This window comes from Cinclus cinclus, chromosome 7 (genome assembly GCF_963662255.1).
Source record: "Cinclus cinclus chromosome 7, bCinCin1.1, whole genome shotgun sequence".
Lineage (NCBI taxonomy): Eukaryota > Metazoa > Chordata > Aves > Passeriformes > Cinclidae > Cinclus > Cinclus cinclus.
This window is the reverse complement of record NC_085052.1, coordinates 3807814-3825294: the sequence shown is the minus strand read 5'-3', so window position 1 is coordinate 3825294 and position 17481 is coordinate 3807814. Positions and strand designations below refer to the sequence as shown.

Below are 17481 nucleotides of genomic sequence, written 5' to 3'. Positions count from 1 at the left end.
AATATTTGGGGTATTTAAATTACCAACTGTCTTCCTTCTTCCTCTGCATTTCAAATATCCAGGACAGTTTAAATCCCAGAGTGATGGCACATCACAGGTGACATTGTGAGAGGCCACCCCAAGCTTAATTCCTCTTCCTGAATAAAAACCTTCCAGTTCCATCACCTCCCCACTGAGATACAGGTTCCTAAATCTCTTCAAGCTCTTTCCAGGTCCTCTGAACAACAATAAACTTCCCAAGGCAAGGCAAAGCAAAGCTCAGGCTCTCACATTAATTCACAAAGCAGCTCTGATTGCAAAGACAATCCTCTTTCAGCTGCTGCAAAAAGCACCCCAGAGAGAAAGGGAAATGGGAAAACTGGCACAGGGTGCTCAGAGCAGCTGTGGCTGCCCCTGGATCCCTGGCAGTGCCCAAGGCCAGCTTCGACATTGGGGATGGAGCACCTGGGACAGTGGGAGGTGTCCCTGCCATGGCAGGGGTGGAACTGGATGATCTTTTAGCTCCCTTCCAACCCAAACCACTCTAAGATTCTATAATAATGTTCCAACAGTTCCTGGAGGCTGGAAATCATTCTTTCTAGAAAAGTTTGAAACAGAAAGGGTGTTGGTACATGCTGAATAATTCTACAGGCTGTGGTATTATGGATAAACTAATTTAATTCCTTTTAAATAAGATGGAATTTTGTTTGTTTGATTGGAGTTTTTCAACATTCCTCAAAGATGTTAATTTTCGCATTAGTTACTCTTTTATTCATTAGCATTAAGCAAGAGGCGAGGAGTAAAAATAGGCTGAGAACAAAAAATAAAAAAATCAAAAAACCAAACTGGAAGTCTCTTACATCTTTAAAAGCATTAAAATGTAGCTAATTATGTTTTGTTAATAAATATTTCCGGGGGCGAGGAATGGCAGCACAATTAAAATCTAATGCCCAAACTCTATTTTGAGCCCCCCTTTTTGTCTCTGAGGTAAACCAAATGAAGCAGGTACATCCACGCACTCTCTCCTTTAAAAGAATGCTGTTCTAACAGAGCTCCATACGAAGATGAGGGGTGACTCAATATCTGCATCACTGACAGTGCTGATAGGGACTGATTCTAAAATACGAATTGTGAACCACAGCCCGTGCTAGAATATGTCATTTAACATCCTGCATTTGCCAGAATAACACAGAGGGACCAAGTCACTGAGCTTGCTCATCCCCTAATTGGTCCCCAGGAAGGAAGCTCTCACCTGGCTCCAAAGGAGCTCAGGGAAGGAGAGAGTGCTTCCATCCACCTACACACACATCCACCCACAAACCTCCCTGACTCAAAGCTTCCCATGCCTTTCTGCTCTTCCTGGCTTGTTTGATTTCCTTAGCTGCCCTAAGAGTCCTTAAAAACGCATCCAGCAGGCAGAAGTGCCAGGAGCACCAGCCATGTGCCTGTGGACCTGATGTTTCTTTAATTCCATGAAGAGAAGCAGCAGTGACAGCCCAACCATGAATAATTCACCTGGAGGGCTCTGGGGAGCAGCTGTGGAGCTGTCCTGGCACTCTCAGCTCGAGGGCTGAAACACTGGAGGGTTTTTCTCCCCACATCCCCAGTGGTGGCCCATGAGAAACCATCTGGAACTCCCAGTTATTCCCAGTGTACCACACACAGGACCTGCTGGAGATGAAGGAACCAGGCAAGAATCCACTGGGTGACGCTTGTTGTCTGGGGCTAGAGTATAGGGGCTGAAGTACATTAATTTTTAGTCAGTGAAGGTGACAGGGGAGGTGTAAAGGTCACTTCTGACACCCCAAAGAGAGACAGACCTGTGGCTTCGGTCTCCATGAAGCAACCCTGCCAAGGGTTTGCATCATAGCACCGGCTGAAGAGAGCCAAGTTAACCCACACGGGTGCCTAAAGAGCTTCCTTGTCTTCCTTGGACTCGGTGGTCTTCAAGTCTGTTCTAACCCCAGTGACTCTGTGATTCTATCCCACAGTTCTATCCCAGGATTCCATCCCCTGGGGAAAGGGCAGTGACTGAGCACTGCTCAGTCGCCAGCTGGGGTTAACCCTCGACAGATGCCCAGCAGATTCTTTCCTCCTGATTTGTATGAAATGAAGCCATTTCACGGGGCCACCGTGCTCCCTTAGGTACACATGATAAATAAACCCAGAAGTGTTCAGCAAACCCTCTGCTGCAGGGATTAGCAAAAGGGGAATGAGTTATGTAAATCACTTGGGCCTTCAGAATACAAAATACAAACCGAGAGATCAAATTACTCACTGAGAGAAAACTTCATCTTCCTCCTGATATCCACAAAGGTTTTCACCTTGATTGTAGATTTTCCCCCAGATGTGACCTTCTGTATTCCATCACAACTTAACTGAATTCTCACTCTACCTTCCATTATTTCACATCCATTGCTTAGAGAGAATCCTCTTTTCCCAACTGTCATCCCTAATCCTTTTTCTCCAGGCATGAATTTCCTCCTCCACTGTTCACCCAGGCTTGTCACTGATGCCAGACCCCCGTCACAGCAGGGAATTACTCAGGAGCAGAGCTTTTCAATCCTGGAGGCACCACAGCTCACTGAAGGGACAACAGCATCCTGTGTCAGGGAACCACCCTGATAAACCCATGGCCTCATCATTGAAGGCAGGGGGAAAACCTGAATTCCCCAGTACTCGTGCAGCTGGGGGCCTTGCAGGGCTCATTTGAGCCCAGGAGGAGGCTGAGTATGGGAAGAAGAGTCAGGAATCACCTTGATGCCAGCTGGGGGTGAGTTTGCCCTTTACCACTGTCACAGAGCACCTGCCTCACACATATAGATATATATCACCAGGATTTCCCATGTTTCCCCCCCTGCTCTTCCTAGCAAGTTTTCCCACATTTTTCTTCACGGTGACTCCCAGCTCACAGAGCACCTTCCGGTAGTCTTGAGGCTGCCTTTGCCTGCTGAGCTTTAAGGCTTTAAGCTGTCCCTGACTGTCCCCAGGACACCTTGGTCATGCTGTTGATGCCAGGAGAGCCCTCTCACCAGGGCTGTTTCTTCCTACACAAGGAGGAAACTTGCTGAGGTTCTGTGAAGCAGCAGCAAAACCTTCATCTTCTCCCTCATTTTCTTAGTCCACCTCTTCTAAGAGTGTAACAACCCCTTGTTTTTAAAGAAGGAGTCACCTTCAGGCTTTTTTTCATAGAATCTAAGGTTGGAAAACCCCTCTGAGATCATCAGGTCCAACCCAACCCAACACCACCACCACCACCACGTTCACCACTAAGCCACGTCCTCAGGTGCCACATCCACACATTTTTTGAACACTTCCAGGGATGGTCACTCCACCACTTCACAGATTTTGGAAAGGAGAGACACTGTAGTTCTCTCCTCATCCCCTGAGCATGAGGAGTTGTGTTCTGCAAGCAGGGAGCTCTCAGGGCTGAGGGACAGACCTGGGCTCTGCACCCTGAGCTTCTCCTTTGACGACTCCATCAGCCCTTTAAAGCCTGGCTATTGAAAACAAAACAGACCAAAACTGAAGTGAAAGAGGCTTTTTCTCCAACATGCCCAGCTCTGGCAGCGTGCAGGGTGCCAGCTCTGCTCCTGAGCTGCAGTGAACAGCTGCTGTTCATGGAGATGCACAGATCTGGAGGGCTCAGAGGGAAAACTGCCCGAGCATCCAGCCCTCCTGCACGTGCAGAACCACTTACCAAGCCCCAATAACTGTGCTGCAGGATATCTTTTGCCTTCTTATTGTGCAGGGATTAAAGCCTGGCTGCCTTGATCAGAAAGCTGTCCTGATTGCTCACAAACTCTCAGCCTCCCCAGTTAAAACTGATTTAAAGAGACAGGAGAAGCAATGAGAAAACAGCTCCTGCTCTGTCCTTTAAAACAAACTTAATTTTGACACCTAATTATGTGCAAGTCAGGCTCATTCCTATTTCCTTTGCCAAGCTGCTTTTTAGTTTTGATCTCACAGGGTGCTCAGCCTCACAGGGAGGGAGGCTTCGATTAGGAGGAAGGAGAAACTCTTGGAGAGGAGAAAGGCTGAGTGAATAAAGGTACCTGCAGCACGATGCTGCCTCAGCCCCTCACCTGCTCTGTGATCTTGGGCATGTGCCTCTGGCATCTGGGCTCGGATTTCCCTGCTTTTGAAGGAGAGGAAGCAATCAGTTTCCTCCTCCACATGCTATTTGGAGACAAGGAACTGCAACGAGCAGTAAAACCATTCCCGTAGCCTAATGACAGCTCCAGAGAAGTAGCAGAATATATCCTTTCCCCCCCATCTCTTTAAGCACTGCTAATCAAGAGAAAAGAAAGCCCCTGCCCTGGCTGAGAGCAAGTAGCAGCATTGCCAGTGATGCACTGAAATGTAGGGAACACGCTGGAGTGCAGGAATTCAGTTACAAGGCTTGTTTTCAAATTAATGGCTAAATGAATTAAATGAAAGCATGGGGTTTCTCTTGAGGAAAGTCTAGTCACGGTCGCAAGGAGAAGGGGAGGGGTTGTGGAGCAGGGATGACATAATCACGTTTGCGAATCACCAGCAGTGTGCATGCTTTAATCCATTAATGGGGTTTTTATCTGTGATCATAAAAAGCAGGTTACATTCAGCCTGGAAGGGAGTGAGGGTTGGAGGAGAGGGGAGGGGAGAGAAAGACAGAGAGGGAGAGAGAGGCAGAAAGCAAGGGAGAAAGAGCACAATTCACTCGGTGGATTGCTCGCAAGCTTGGAGCTGATAACTAGGGATCTCAGGAGAGCAGCTTCTCAGAATAAGGTGCTCTCCTCCAAATGGACTGACGGGAGACAGTGGTTCAGTCCTGCTGATATTTTTTAAGCCCTCCTTGCAGTTTGATGGGCATTCCCAGTGCTTTTGTGCACGTCTCGGGAAGCGTTGACGTGGAAAGGAGCAGCGAGGAGGGGGAGGTTGGAGGAGAAAACTGCAGCTCCTCCAAAAACACGGAGGGCATGCAGGGGAGCGATCAGGCTGGGGAGGAGGGCGAGGTGGGGACACCTCACACCATGGTCCCCCGGTGCTGGCGCGGCGCAGTTTCGGAGATGTCCCTGCTGTGACTGGACGCACCATGAGCATCTGGGAGCTGCTCCTGGCTTTCGTGGTGGTGGTGCTGATGCTCGTGGCCCTGCTGGCCAACGTGCTGGTGCTGATGTGCTTCCTGTACAGCACCGACATCCGCAAGCAGGTCCCGGGATTGTTCATCCTCAACCTCACCTTCTGCAATCTGTTGATGGCCGTCTCGAGCATGCCCCTGACCTTGGCTGGGATCATTTACAAAAGTCAGCCGGGAGGAGATCAGGTCTGCCACGTTGTGGGCTTCCTGGAGACTTTCCTCACCACCAACTCCATGCTGAGCATGGCAGCTCTGAGCATTGACAGGTGGATTGCTGTGGTCTTCCCTCTAAGTTATCACTCCAAGATGAGGTACCGAGACGCTGCTCTCATTCTGAGCTACACGTGGTTGCACTCAGCGTCGTTCCCCATCGTGGCAGCTTCTCTCTCCTGGGTGGGTTTCCATCACCTCTACGCCTCCTGCACGCTCTACAACAAGAGACCAGAGGATAGGACACAGTTCGTGATTTTCACTGGGGTCTTTCACGCCCTCAGTTTCCTCCTCTCCCTCGTAGTCCTGTGTTTCACATATCTCAAAGTGCTGAAGGTGGCACGGTTCCACTGTAAGCGGATCGACGTGATCACTATGCAGACCCTGGTGCTGCTGGTGGACATCCATCCCAGGTAAGCTTCCTGGGAGTTCAGCAGCTGTGAGGAGGGGGCTCAGTGTTGTGGTAAAAGGAGACTAATCTGTCTCACAGCAGGGGATGGGGAGGGGGAGAAAACAAACATCCCCTCGGCAGGTTTCTATTCTGCATGCTTCTTTTCACTTGTGTTTAATTCTGTGATTACAGGACTCATGTTTTCTTTATGCTTAAGGACTTGTTTTGGAAGGGGAAGCAAATGAACAGGCAGTTTTGGCCAAGCATGCACTTTCCTTTGAGACAGTGATCAGATCTCTGCCCTTTGTCTCTGTAGGTGGATTTAGTGGTCGATAGGTTTGTGTATTTTGGGCACTGTCAGCCCAAAACCCGTTGCTGGATCCCTGAGAGGGAGGAGGCTGCACATGTCCCTTGGAGTTTGGAAGGGAAGCTGAGCACTGCCTGCTGCTCCTTTTCCCAGCAGTTTCCCCGTTGCTGTGCTCTCTGTAACTTTTTCATTCCTGAAGGCAGAATCCTTAAGGGAATTACATCTGCAAAATTCATGTGCTCGAACGCCTGTACTTAAACCTTAAGTGAGAGAGAATTCAGTAGCAATGTTAATGTGACAAACAAGAGATGTATAAAGCTCATTTCAAATGAGAGATTTTAGGCAAATCCCTTGTGCCTCAAGACAAGAGAAGAAAAGTCCCCAGGGACTGGCAGGATTTTGGGCTGGAAGGCAAGAACCAAACAGGGAGAGGAATGTGTGCAAAAATCACACCAGGAATTATGCACAAGCCATGAATCTTGCATGAATACTCGATGTATAGATCTGGAAGGGATGCAAGCATGGTGTGTGATACAGGGAAGAAACCTGCCTGGAGGAGAGGAGAGCAGAGAGCAGACAGAGAGGGCAGTCCCACACCACACATCCCATCTGACCATCCCTGCTCCCCTTTGCTTCAGCAGCCTCTCCATTTACAGGCAGCCAGGAGCAGAGCTGCAGGGCTCAGAGCACATGTGACTGTCCTCAAACACAGGTCATGGCTTGGGGATGCCGGAGGCTAAGACAAATAAGTCTGGAAGGATCAGGGCAGGCAGCACATTTTAGAAGAACAGAAACATTTGCTCAGAATTCTCCTGTTAAGCTGTTTGAGCTGTCTCTTGACCAAGAATGCAGAGCAGAACTTTGGGCAAGCCTTGTTGCTGTTCTTGAGAAATACAGGTATAAATCTTCCCTTACTCACCAAATCACACTGAGGAACAAACACCCTCCTGCCCTACGTGCTGTCTGGCTGATGAATTGTGCCTCGACTGCCTTAGTTCCTGCAGCATGAGAAGATGTGGTGGTTACTCCCAGGACAGTGCCATAAACCCACCAGCTCTGTTTGAAACTTCATTCGCTTTGCCTAATGCTAAAAGTATGCCTGGACTGCACAGTAAAGTTTAGTAAAAGGGCAAAAATCTCAGTGTTGCTTCTCCTCCTCTGCATTTTTTCTGGTTGAGGTTGATGTGAGGGTGTTCGTGCATTTTGTCCTCTCACTGCGGGATGGATTCAGTGGGGCTGTGGGAATTATATTTCCTTTCTTCAGGGGAGACAGAGCTGTGCAGGCGCCTTGTTGTGAGTAACCTGCACCACTACCTTTAACTCTGGCATCAGGTTATTGGGATGCCTCTGTCTAAGAAAGGAGAGTTTTAGTTTCTTTTCTGCCCTACAGAACTGGTGGCTGATTTGAGCCCTGGAGGGGCTGCTTTCACCAGTTCCTGCTGCTGTAAGGGGCAGATCTCAGGTCACCTTCCCTCCTGTGAGAGCTGCACAGGGACTGCAGCTCTGCTGGAAGAGTCAGTGATGCTCAGAAATGCCTGACATAACAAAGGCATCGTTTGCATTATGTAACAGGCAATTTCAGGGTGCTCTGTAGTACCTGACAGCTCGGCCGTGGATGCTGGGAGAGTCCAAATGAGAGAACAAAGTTTGCCATCCCACTTTAGACTACTCTGACTCCTCTGGCTCTTTGCAGGGTCCAGTTTCAACACTGGGAAATGAGTACAGACAATTTTCTGCTTCCTATGACTCAGAATCCACCCGCAAGGGGGGTCTAATGACAGCGTTGTGACAGATGGCTTTATTACCTGTGACTTTGAAAGTGATCTCCTGAAGATCATTCAAGAGGAGCACAAAGGAAATCTCCAAATATTTCCAAATACCCTTCAAATTTCTGTGAATGTTTAGGGCGCGTGGCATTTCAAGTTAGTTCAGGCTTTTTGAGTGGATCCTGCTTTTTCTTTGTTCTTAAGACCAAAATATCTTGGGTATTGTGGGAGATTTGGGCAAAACTTCACTCAAGTGCTTAATCCATGTATTTCTTAATTCAAATTAGCTATACTATCTTTTTGGTATATCCAGCTCTACACATCTTAAGGTCCAATATCCCATAAACTTTGTTTAAAATACCAAACCTTCAAAGGGATATAGCTCAGATTTCCCAGGATATTAAAATCTTTAAATGAAAGCTTAGTCAATAATTCTGTTCTATTACTGATGTCACTACTGGAACTCACATGTATCTTATCTTAGTGCATAAAAGTGTATGCAAAAACAAAATATTCATCTGTGTACACTGTCTACAGGAAGAAGTGAGATAAAATATCTTCCTCTGTGATGTGGTATTTATTGGATATATCTGGAAAGTCTGAACACAAGAAATGGGTTTAAGTCCACCAGGACAGTCCTGGGTGAGCTCCAGGAGTGAGAGACAGCTTTGTATGTGCCAGAAAGGAAAAGATGTAACTGGGGTAACAGAGACAAAAATTACACCATCCTCTCCTCCCTAACAACACCTCAATTGAACCTGTTTTGGAGATGCACTTTCCTGTATTGCCATGTGCCTGGGGTATTACAAATTTAAGGACACAGGTCTTAAACAAAGCTCATGAAACTCTCAGATAACTTTTCTGCGCATAAAAATGCTCCAAGTTCCCCAACTCTTGCAGAATTGAAAGCACATAGGTTCCCTTGAAAAGGTGAATTTTTCCTCCCCTTCTCAGCTGTCATTTCTAGCTGCAAATAACTCACACATAGAACATGTAACACCTTTAAATGTGTCATATTCTTTAAGAGAAAGACAATTTGTTAGAAGAACAAACTTTTCCTCCAGTATCTATTTCATCACATCGTGATTGCTGGGGCCTGGCAATGTAAGAGCAAATTTAGAATGGAACAAAAGAAAGACTTTTTCTCTAACGCAACCAGAGGAACTCATTGCCACAAAGATCACTGAAACACACTGAGATCCTCAGGACACAACATGTGTTTGGATGTTGATAAAACATTTACAGATGAAGTAAATAATGTAAGGGAATGGCAATGAGCCTCAGAGCTGTGAGCGTGTGGAGCTCGAGAGTGAGTCATGAATTAAAAATTTACAACAAAAATGGAAAGACCAATGCCAAATAGGTTTATTATTATTTGTTTGTTTTGGTTTGGTGTTTGTTTTGTTTTGTTTTTAAATATATATATATATAAGGGCATGGGGCAGCCCATTCAGTTTGCCTGAGAAGTGACTGCCACTGTGAGATCTGTACAAGGAGTCAGCACGTGGCAGCTCTGCCACGTGCACAGAGAGGGGCTCAGGATGGCAGTCTGGCTTTGCTGTGTCCTTTCCAAAGGGATTTCTTGAGGTACAGGCAGTTCTGGCACAGTGGGAGATACCAGTACTGGAGTAGACAGGAACTCATCCACTTCCCTCCGAAATCATGGGAGCACAGGAGCCACTCAGAGGAAGAGTTTTCACATTAATCACAGTTTTCATGAGTGAATGTGGTGATTTCAGGGATTTTTTGCACTGAAAGCAAGGTCTGAGCCCTGTGCTCCTTGCTGGCACACTGAGGGGATTCAGAGCTCTCTGATGGCCTGCTGAGACCATCGACAGAAAACTCAAAGGAAAGGCTCTTGTCCTAAAATACCATAGGTAAGAAAAAACCCCAAGGTGTGACTAATTTGCACCTGTCGAGTTAGAAACAGGGCTGGCTCGAGGTGAGCAATGAGGATATCCCAGGCCTGTGGATTTATGAAACAATTCCAGCTTTGTGGAACATTCATGGCAGCCCTGCAGATCTGGTGGAATGTTTATGGCCACACAGCTCACAGCTATGGGATACAGGATAACTCCCATGTTGGGCTCAAGGTTCAGAGTGATCTTTTTCCCGTTGTGATTTTGTTGTTTTGTTGGTTGTCTTGCTGAGAAGTTTCTCCTCTCCAAGGCACTGGTGTTGGAATTGCTGTTTCTAGGGAAGAAGCGGGCTGCCTATCCCACTCTGGATATTTTCCAAATCTCTGAGTATCATCTTGCCTGCAAATACAGCTTACAGTAGTTCAAAAAGGAGCTGCAAACTGAATTCAAGGATGAATTCCACCAATTTTACTTGACAATTGATAGAATGGGGGTGTGTGCACACAAATACACGACCACGTATTTGTCAGTAACTTAGAGGAGGGTAAGATAACCAGACAATGCATGAATATTTGGTGTTGTCCCGTGTAAAAGCAGCACCCCTGTTATATGTGCAAATAAAACAGTTTGTTCCCCATCATTCCATGGTGAAGCCTTTGCAGATTGTGACCTGATGCTATGATTGATGTTGTTTGTGTTGAATGTCACACAGCGTGCGAGAGCGTTGTCTCGAAGAGCAGAGGAGACGGCGGCAGCGGGCAACGAAGAAAATAAGTACCTTTATTGGTACTTTCATACTCTGCTTTGCACCTTATGTGATCACCAGGTGAGTGTGAACCTACATCCTGGAAAGGGCTGCTGAGATGCACTCCTACCTCAGGGGAGCAGGGCACTCTGAGCCAGAGCAGGATTCCCGTCTCCTGTGGAAATCTGATGCCCCGTTTCCACTCCTGTAGCAGAGGCTGCATTTACTGAGCTAACAAATGATGTAAAATGTCACAGTGCTTCTCCACTCAGCCCTGCTGCAGTCAGGGTCAGACTCTGCTCACTCAGCCCAGTCAATGTGCTGCTTGCAAGGGAAGGATTTAGGAAGTCAGTCCATGGGGTTTTGCAGTCTTTTTTGTTATTGCTGTTGTCACCTACTGCTCTGATTGACTTCCCAGTCCAGGGGTTGATCTCCAGGGAGAAACTCACCTGAATAGCTTAGACTGTAAAAATTTGGTCAACAAGATTCAGCTGAGGTGAGAACATGGTCCACAGTTAAACGGTAGTTTTCTCTGATTGTGTAGGGTTTATTAGTCATAAATATCAAATACCAAAGCTGTGCTGGCTCATAACTGAAGAATCTTCTCATGATTTATGGTAGATGTCTATCCACCAGCTTATCTTTGGAAATGGCTCCAGTGGGAAACACTAAATTTCTTCTATGAAATAAAAAACTGTTGGGAAGTGAGTACATCTTGAAAAAAGTTATCTAGGTGTTGAAAGAAATTTGCAGCTTCCATTCCTTATTATAAGATTTTGGGAAAAAACTGAGATGCTGCTATGCACAACAGAGAAAGGAAATAATAATAAGGTATCTCCTATTCCAGTACTATTAAGAAGAAATTAGTGGGGCTGACCTCAGTCAAACTCAGATCCACCTTGAAAAAATCCTTGAAAAATCTTGATTAAGAGTCAGTATAACTGAACATTTGGCCAACCTTGAGCTCCAATGCAGTGTAATACCCTGAATTTCCAGAATTAGAAAATTAAAATAATTTACTAGAATTACCTTCACTTTCACTTTGTGGCCACAAGACACCACTGCAAGCCAGGCACTCAAATGGTATGAAAGGACATTTAGCCTTAATTCTCAAGCTGAAAGATATTAAATTATTTGTCTTTTTGCAAATGGTTGATTTTCATTTCATGTTGGGTCTCTGAACTTAAAGAAAATCCTTCCAGTCACAGAATAGCTGGCAGCTCATCCTGAGTGACACTGAGTGCTCTAATCAGATCTGTCAGGAGTATTTTTGTGCTCCTCCAAAGGCATCTCAGCGCTCAGGCATCACCTCCCCACCTCCTCTTCACTCTGTGGCATCCCAGTTTGTGTCCCAGTAGCCTTAAGATACAGAAGAGGGGGTAGAAAAGTCCTGAGCCTCCTCCCTTTAGTCTGTACAAGGATCACTTTGATGTTCTGCTGAGGAACAGCTTCTCCACAGAGGGTGATGGTGAGGAGAGGACGAATGCAGGGTTCTGGATGCATGAAGGTGTTTTGGGGTAGGCTGGGAGCTGGTCAGAGATGTCAGGAGGGGAGAAGTCTCCCACGTTCCTGGCCTTTTAGATTCTGACACGTGCAAAAGGATCACTGCACAGCAGGCTAAGGGCAATTCCCTCTTGAGCTCCCTGAGACCTCTCTGGACGCTCGCAGGGCTGGGTGTTCCAGCACACTCATCCCTGCCTTCCCTGGGCACCGAGGGGATTGGGACAATTGGGATTTTGTTGTGTGAGCAAGTAGTGATTTCTGGACTACATCCAGTGCTTTGCATTCTCCAGAGGGACACAATCAATCACAGCTCAGGCCGTGGACAGAAGTCAGGAGAGGGAGTGCCTGGCTCAGCCTCTCCCAATCAGCAATATATTGCAATTAAACATGTTTTATGCACTCCCTGAGCTGGGGGTTGACAGCAGCAAATCGCAAGGTTTTACTATAGCATCTCCCTCTTTCCACTCTAAAAATATTCCGTGAACGAGTGAAGGAGGTATGCTCCTGACCCCAGACAGATAAATACTTCTCTGGGTAAACCAGAGTTTTTCAGATCACATTGAGGTAAAAATCAGATTAGGCACTTCATTTATCAAGAAAACACCCTTCTAATTAGTTCAGTGGATGACCTCAAGTAGTGTATCAGAATCTGATTGTCTTTGATCCAGTGTTTCCACTTTACCAGCATGACAGGTGTAGCCCTCTGCATTAGCTATTTCTAGGCATAGCTTGTTTCTTGTTTCGTAAAATAATCTGCTGGTACACATATCTTTCTTTGCTATATTTGTCATTATGCAATTAAATATACTTGCTCCAAACCTCTTTCCTCCAAGGAACTTTTTCATAAGAAAAATGAAGATAAGTTACACAAGTTTCTAATATTAATTTCCAACTGCAGGCATTTCATACTGAAATACAGAACTTTCCTCATGTAAGTTAATAAGTGCTGTCAACATGTGAGGAAATTGGCCCTAAATTAAAAATCCTGAAGTAATAGCAGGCAGAAGTTCATAGTCCCAAACCCTGAGGTTATAGAAGTGGATGGTGGGACAGGCAGAAGATTATTAAAATTCTGTTGTATCATCTCTGGGGGATAGAGGGTTAGCAGACCCTGCTTTTAAACTGCTGTTTGCCCTCTGCATATGCAGATCCTGCTTGGGCACACAAGAAGCTCAGAATTCTTCTGCAATTTGTGTTCTACAGCATCCCAGCTGGGTGGGCACACGTTCAGTAAAACATTTTAGTGTAGTGATAAACTGCACATGTAAATAAAGGATTTCCTGTGCGCATTATGTGTGCAGAGATCAAGGTCACACTCTTCAACATGGCATTCTCGTTTGTTTACTGAAGGGGAAATAAAATAATTGGATAGTCATAGGAAATGACACTATCTGCAGAGTTATAAGCTTCTAAAATATGAACAATATATCACAGAAAAAGAGCTTACAGCTTTGAAATAAAAAGGGCTTGAAGACCAGACAGTAGAAGAGAGGCTTATGAAAGCAAGCCAGGGAATTATGTAGTTGATACTGTAAAATTTAATTTACAGGTAGCACTGAAATATTAATGTTCCTTCACTGAAAATGTCTTCTTTTAGGCTGAAACGTTTCATGAAAATGGAAGCTGTGCATATAATTTCCCTCACAAATGAGAAACAAAACCTTTGAAAGGCAATAAATCCTGTGATATGCCTTGAAAGGCTGACATTTAATTGTTTGTACATGAAATGGAAATGCACAGCTCAGGGTTTGGCTACATTTCTGCGTTTGCTGCTTGATAACGGCAAACTTAATTTACCATAAAAAATAATACACGAGAATTGAAAAATGTGCAAATGTCAAGGAAGCTTACGGAACGCAAGGAAAATATTTAAGATTTTGTTAATAAAAGTGTGGGCTTTTCATTTGATCAGTCAATGAAGGTAAAATTAGCAAGTCTAGGCTTGCAACCCTGAAGTGTCTACTTGATGTGCTTTAAATGGAGATTGCTAATGTCTCATAGAACTGACTGACAGAGCCTCAGACACAGATTTGTCATATTTTGCTTATTCAAGGCATTCGCTGAATTTAATTAAACATAATCAAATTCACATCTGTAAAGCACTCAGTAAAAATAAATCATCCAAGTGAAATCCAACATGATGAAATTGAAAACATGAAGTAGGCATCAAATAAATGAAGTGGAGAGCAACAAGGATGGCTCACGGTAGATTACAAAGCAAATATGACTCGGTAGATGATTAATTTCCAAATTGTCAGTTCTCATTTTAGAACACGTTAACGTGGATTCCATAAGTTGCATTTCATTAAAGAGAGAATACACCAGATGAGACCACCTGGAAACTTGAGCAGATGAAAATTATGTCTCAGTTCTGATCTTTGTAGGAAAGATAACAACCATGCGTTACAAGGAGATGTTGAAAGAACATTTGTTTAGTTGAGATGTGAGGGAAATGGGACAGATTAGGGTTCTTTGGGACCTCAGAGCTGCTGAGCCAAGCTGCACCAGTGGAGGGGCACAAACAATTCCCAAGTATTTTCATGTGACAGTCCCTGGTCACCTGAAATATCCCTCACATTGATTGGACTGTGACATCTGCCAGCATTATTTTAAATAGTATGTTGTAGCGAAGGGTTATGGAATGGGAATAAAATGACTGAGGACAAAAAAAGTCCTCATCTCTAAACTGCTTGAAGTACCAACATTATTGTCATTGCTGCTGCAGGAACCACACTTCAGAATGCTCCTTGTCTGGAGAAACTTGAGCCACTGAAGTATTTCCCAGGCAGATTTATGAACATCTGCTGCTGCAGACAGGCCCAGCAAAGATCTGATCTGCCATGTGGGGCTCTGTCACAGCACACGTGGCTGTTTGACCTCTATAAAAATCAATAGTTTCTAACAGCTATAGAGACGTATTGAACAGAGCTGCCCTTTGATGTTGCTCAAAGACATGGGGAGTTATCAATATTTCCCTGCCAAAAATGCCCTCTCTCAGTACATGGTGAATTATTTGGGCTAGTTATGAGCAGTATATGAGACCTCTTCCCTCTCCCACTCCCCTCATGACTTAAAATTTTATCTTGCTAAATTTGTTGCAAATGTGAATCCTCACCCATTGAACTGGCCAGATTTTTAATTTCAGGAACAATCCATCTCTCAGGGATGAATTTTCCTTGTGTCCTTCTACGACTCAGACGAACTGTTTAAAGGCATCAAACTCTCTCTAGGGGCTGGACTTGCCAAGAGAGCTGGGCAGCCCTGGTGAGGTGACTCAGATGCTCTAGAGCGGACCTAGAACCACGAGTTCAGACTGTTGCTGGGTTTTTGGGTTGCTCATAGTAGAGGAATTTGAGTCCCACGAGACCAAGCAATGGCACTTTGGCAAATAGGCCCCAAGTTTACATTTGCAGCCTTTAAAATTTATGAGAGGAAGACAACGTACACATTTTCATGAGTAGGGATTTCTTTTCTGTAGTTCTCTTGCAACTGCCCAGCAATAATTTGAGGGTTTGGGGTGGGTTAATGTGATTTTTAATGTTCACTCTTTCACCCTCCCTCTTTCCCCAGACTTGTTGAATTATCCTCTGTGGTCCACATCAACTCCCACTGGGGGATCATATCCAAGTGCTTAGCTTACAGCAAAGCTGTCTCAGACCCTTTTGTGTACTCTTTGCTACGGCACCAGTACAGGAAAACGTGGAAGGACATCATAAACAAGATCCTCAAGAGAAGCTCCATCAACTCCTCGGCGCTGGCGGGCGAGTCGCACAACCAGAACCTTCCGCAGCTGAATGAGTGAGGAGCCTGGTATGGGACATACAAGGTGATATTTGTGAAACGACAGCAACTGGCCCATCCCTAGTAGCTCTCCTCATCTGTCCAGGTTTTGGGAGGCAGCTGTGGGCAGGGTGAAGCCCCGACCATGCCCCTCCAGTAGCCCACGTAACATCCAGGCTGCTCTGGACCTCCTCCCTCTGACTGGAAGAGTGCTTGTTGAACAGTGGTCTTGCAGGCTCCACAAATACAAATCTCCCATTGATTTCCATCAGCAGCTGCATCTGTAGAAAACAAACTAGTCCTCAGCAGAGGGATTCGTGAAAGCAATGGGAGCAAACTGCTGCTGGTGTAAAATTATTCCAAAAAGCTGCACAGGGATATTTGTGCTGTGTTTGTCATTGGTTGCAGGTAAAGTTCCCTCTGATGTAGCTGCCAATGTGGCTTTACAAAAACCACCCCACCCCAGTGGCTTGAGAAGGCTGTGGGTAGAAAACATCTTAATGGGGAAAGCTTAAAAAAAAATAATTATAAATGTTCATCCAGAGGGCAGTTCAGCCTTTTCTGATATATACTTTAGGATGTATCCCATAGAATTGAAGGAAGATAAAAACCACTTTAGGAGTGTGCTGGATTCAGCCATGTCTTCTCTAAATTTTTAAAGTTATTTACATAGAATCCCACTCTAATATCCTCTCCATTAAATTTCAGGAAAATACAAATGGTAGACAGGGTGGAAAGGTCAGGATGCCTCCTGCCTGCCTTCCATATATCTGAGCTCTGAATAGCTGGATTTTGCCCAAAGCTGCAGATCTGGGCCCTGTGCCCAGGAAGAAAAATAACAAATCTCTTTTTCTGAGGAGTTATTAATCATGGGTTTTTTTCCTACTTAAAGGAAAGATGAGCCTAAATCTGAGTTTCAAGTATAATTTCCAAAGTAAACGGAGCACAAATAATAGGCTCCCCTCTCCACCATGAAAGTGGAGCCAATAGTCTGAATCCACAACTGAATGTGCAAATCTCTGGAGGTGTCAGTACAAATCTTTATAGCTCTGGATTGCAGCTCTGCATAGGAACATTATTAACATTTACCATGCACTCAGATGCCTGCCCAGATTTTAAAATAGGTTTGGTTAATTAGGCTTCATGAATGCAATGGCAGCTTCAATAACAGCTGACACAACTGGCTGTACTGCCATCTATCCCTACTCATATTCCAACTGTCAAAGCTGTTCTGAGGAAATAAGGCCTCAAGCTATAAAAAATGTGGGATTACTTTTTAGTTGCCACCTTCTCTCATGCAAAAAAAGGGCTTGGCATGTTGCAGAAAATGCCCACTGTTGAATTTTCTGGCCTCTGATACAAAGCCCAGACTGGGGACTCAGTGAGGGGCTTCACCCCAAAGTCAGTGAATGTGGGGTAACACCTCAGTTATTATCTGAAGATTATCAGCTAGCATGTAAATAAAAAATTTCAGCTTTATTCTTAATTTCATTTATAAAAAGTACCATAATTACAATTAAATCCACATATAATTATAACTACAGAATTTAAGAAAGCTTAAAGTAACATTTAAAACACTGCATTCAAATGAGCCCTTAGCCAGATTAAATAGTCTACCTCATCTTAATCATTTTGCTTTTTTAGGCTTAACATAATTTTCTCAGGTTCAGTAGATAAAAACACCCAGATCAGTATTTGTTTCTTAGGAAATTCAAGACATATTGATGATTGGATTGTATTAGAATACAGGGTGTACTAAAGTTGATTATTATTGAGTTTAAAAAGATAAAAAGCTCCATATTGAGCAAGTTTGACTCAAATT

At 44.8% G+C, this 17481-nt stretch overlaps 1 protein-coding gene across 1 annotated transcript; it reads left to right on the top strand.

Moving 5' to 3' along the window:
* The first annotated feature begins 5053 nt into the window (after positions 1-5053).
* Positions 5054-15681, top strand: GPR26 (G protein-coupled receptor 26). Its single transcript, XM_062496684.1, has 3 exons — positions 5054-5721; positions 10344-10457; positions 15450-15681. The coding sequence occupies exons 1-3, from the start codon at positions 5054-5056 to the stop codon at positions 15679-15681; spliced, it is 1014 nt and encodes a 337-aa protein (XP_062352668.1).
* Positions 15682-17481: the final 1800 nt, after the last annotated feature.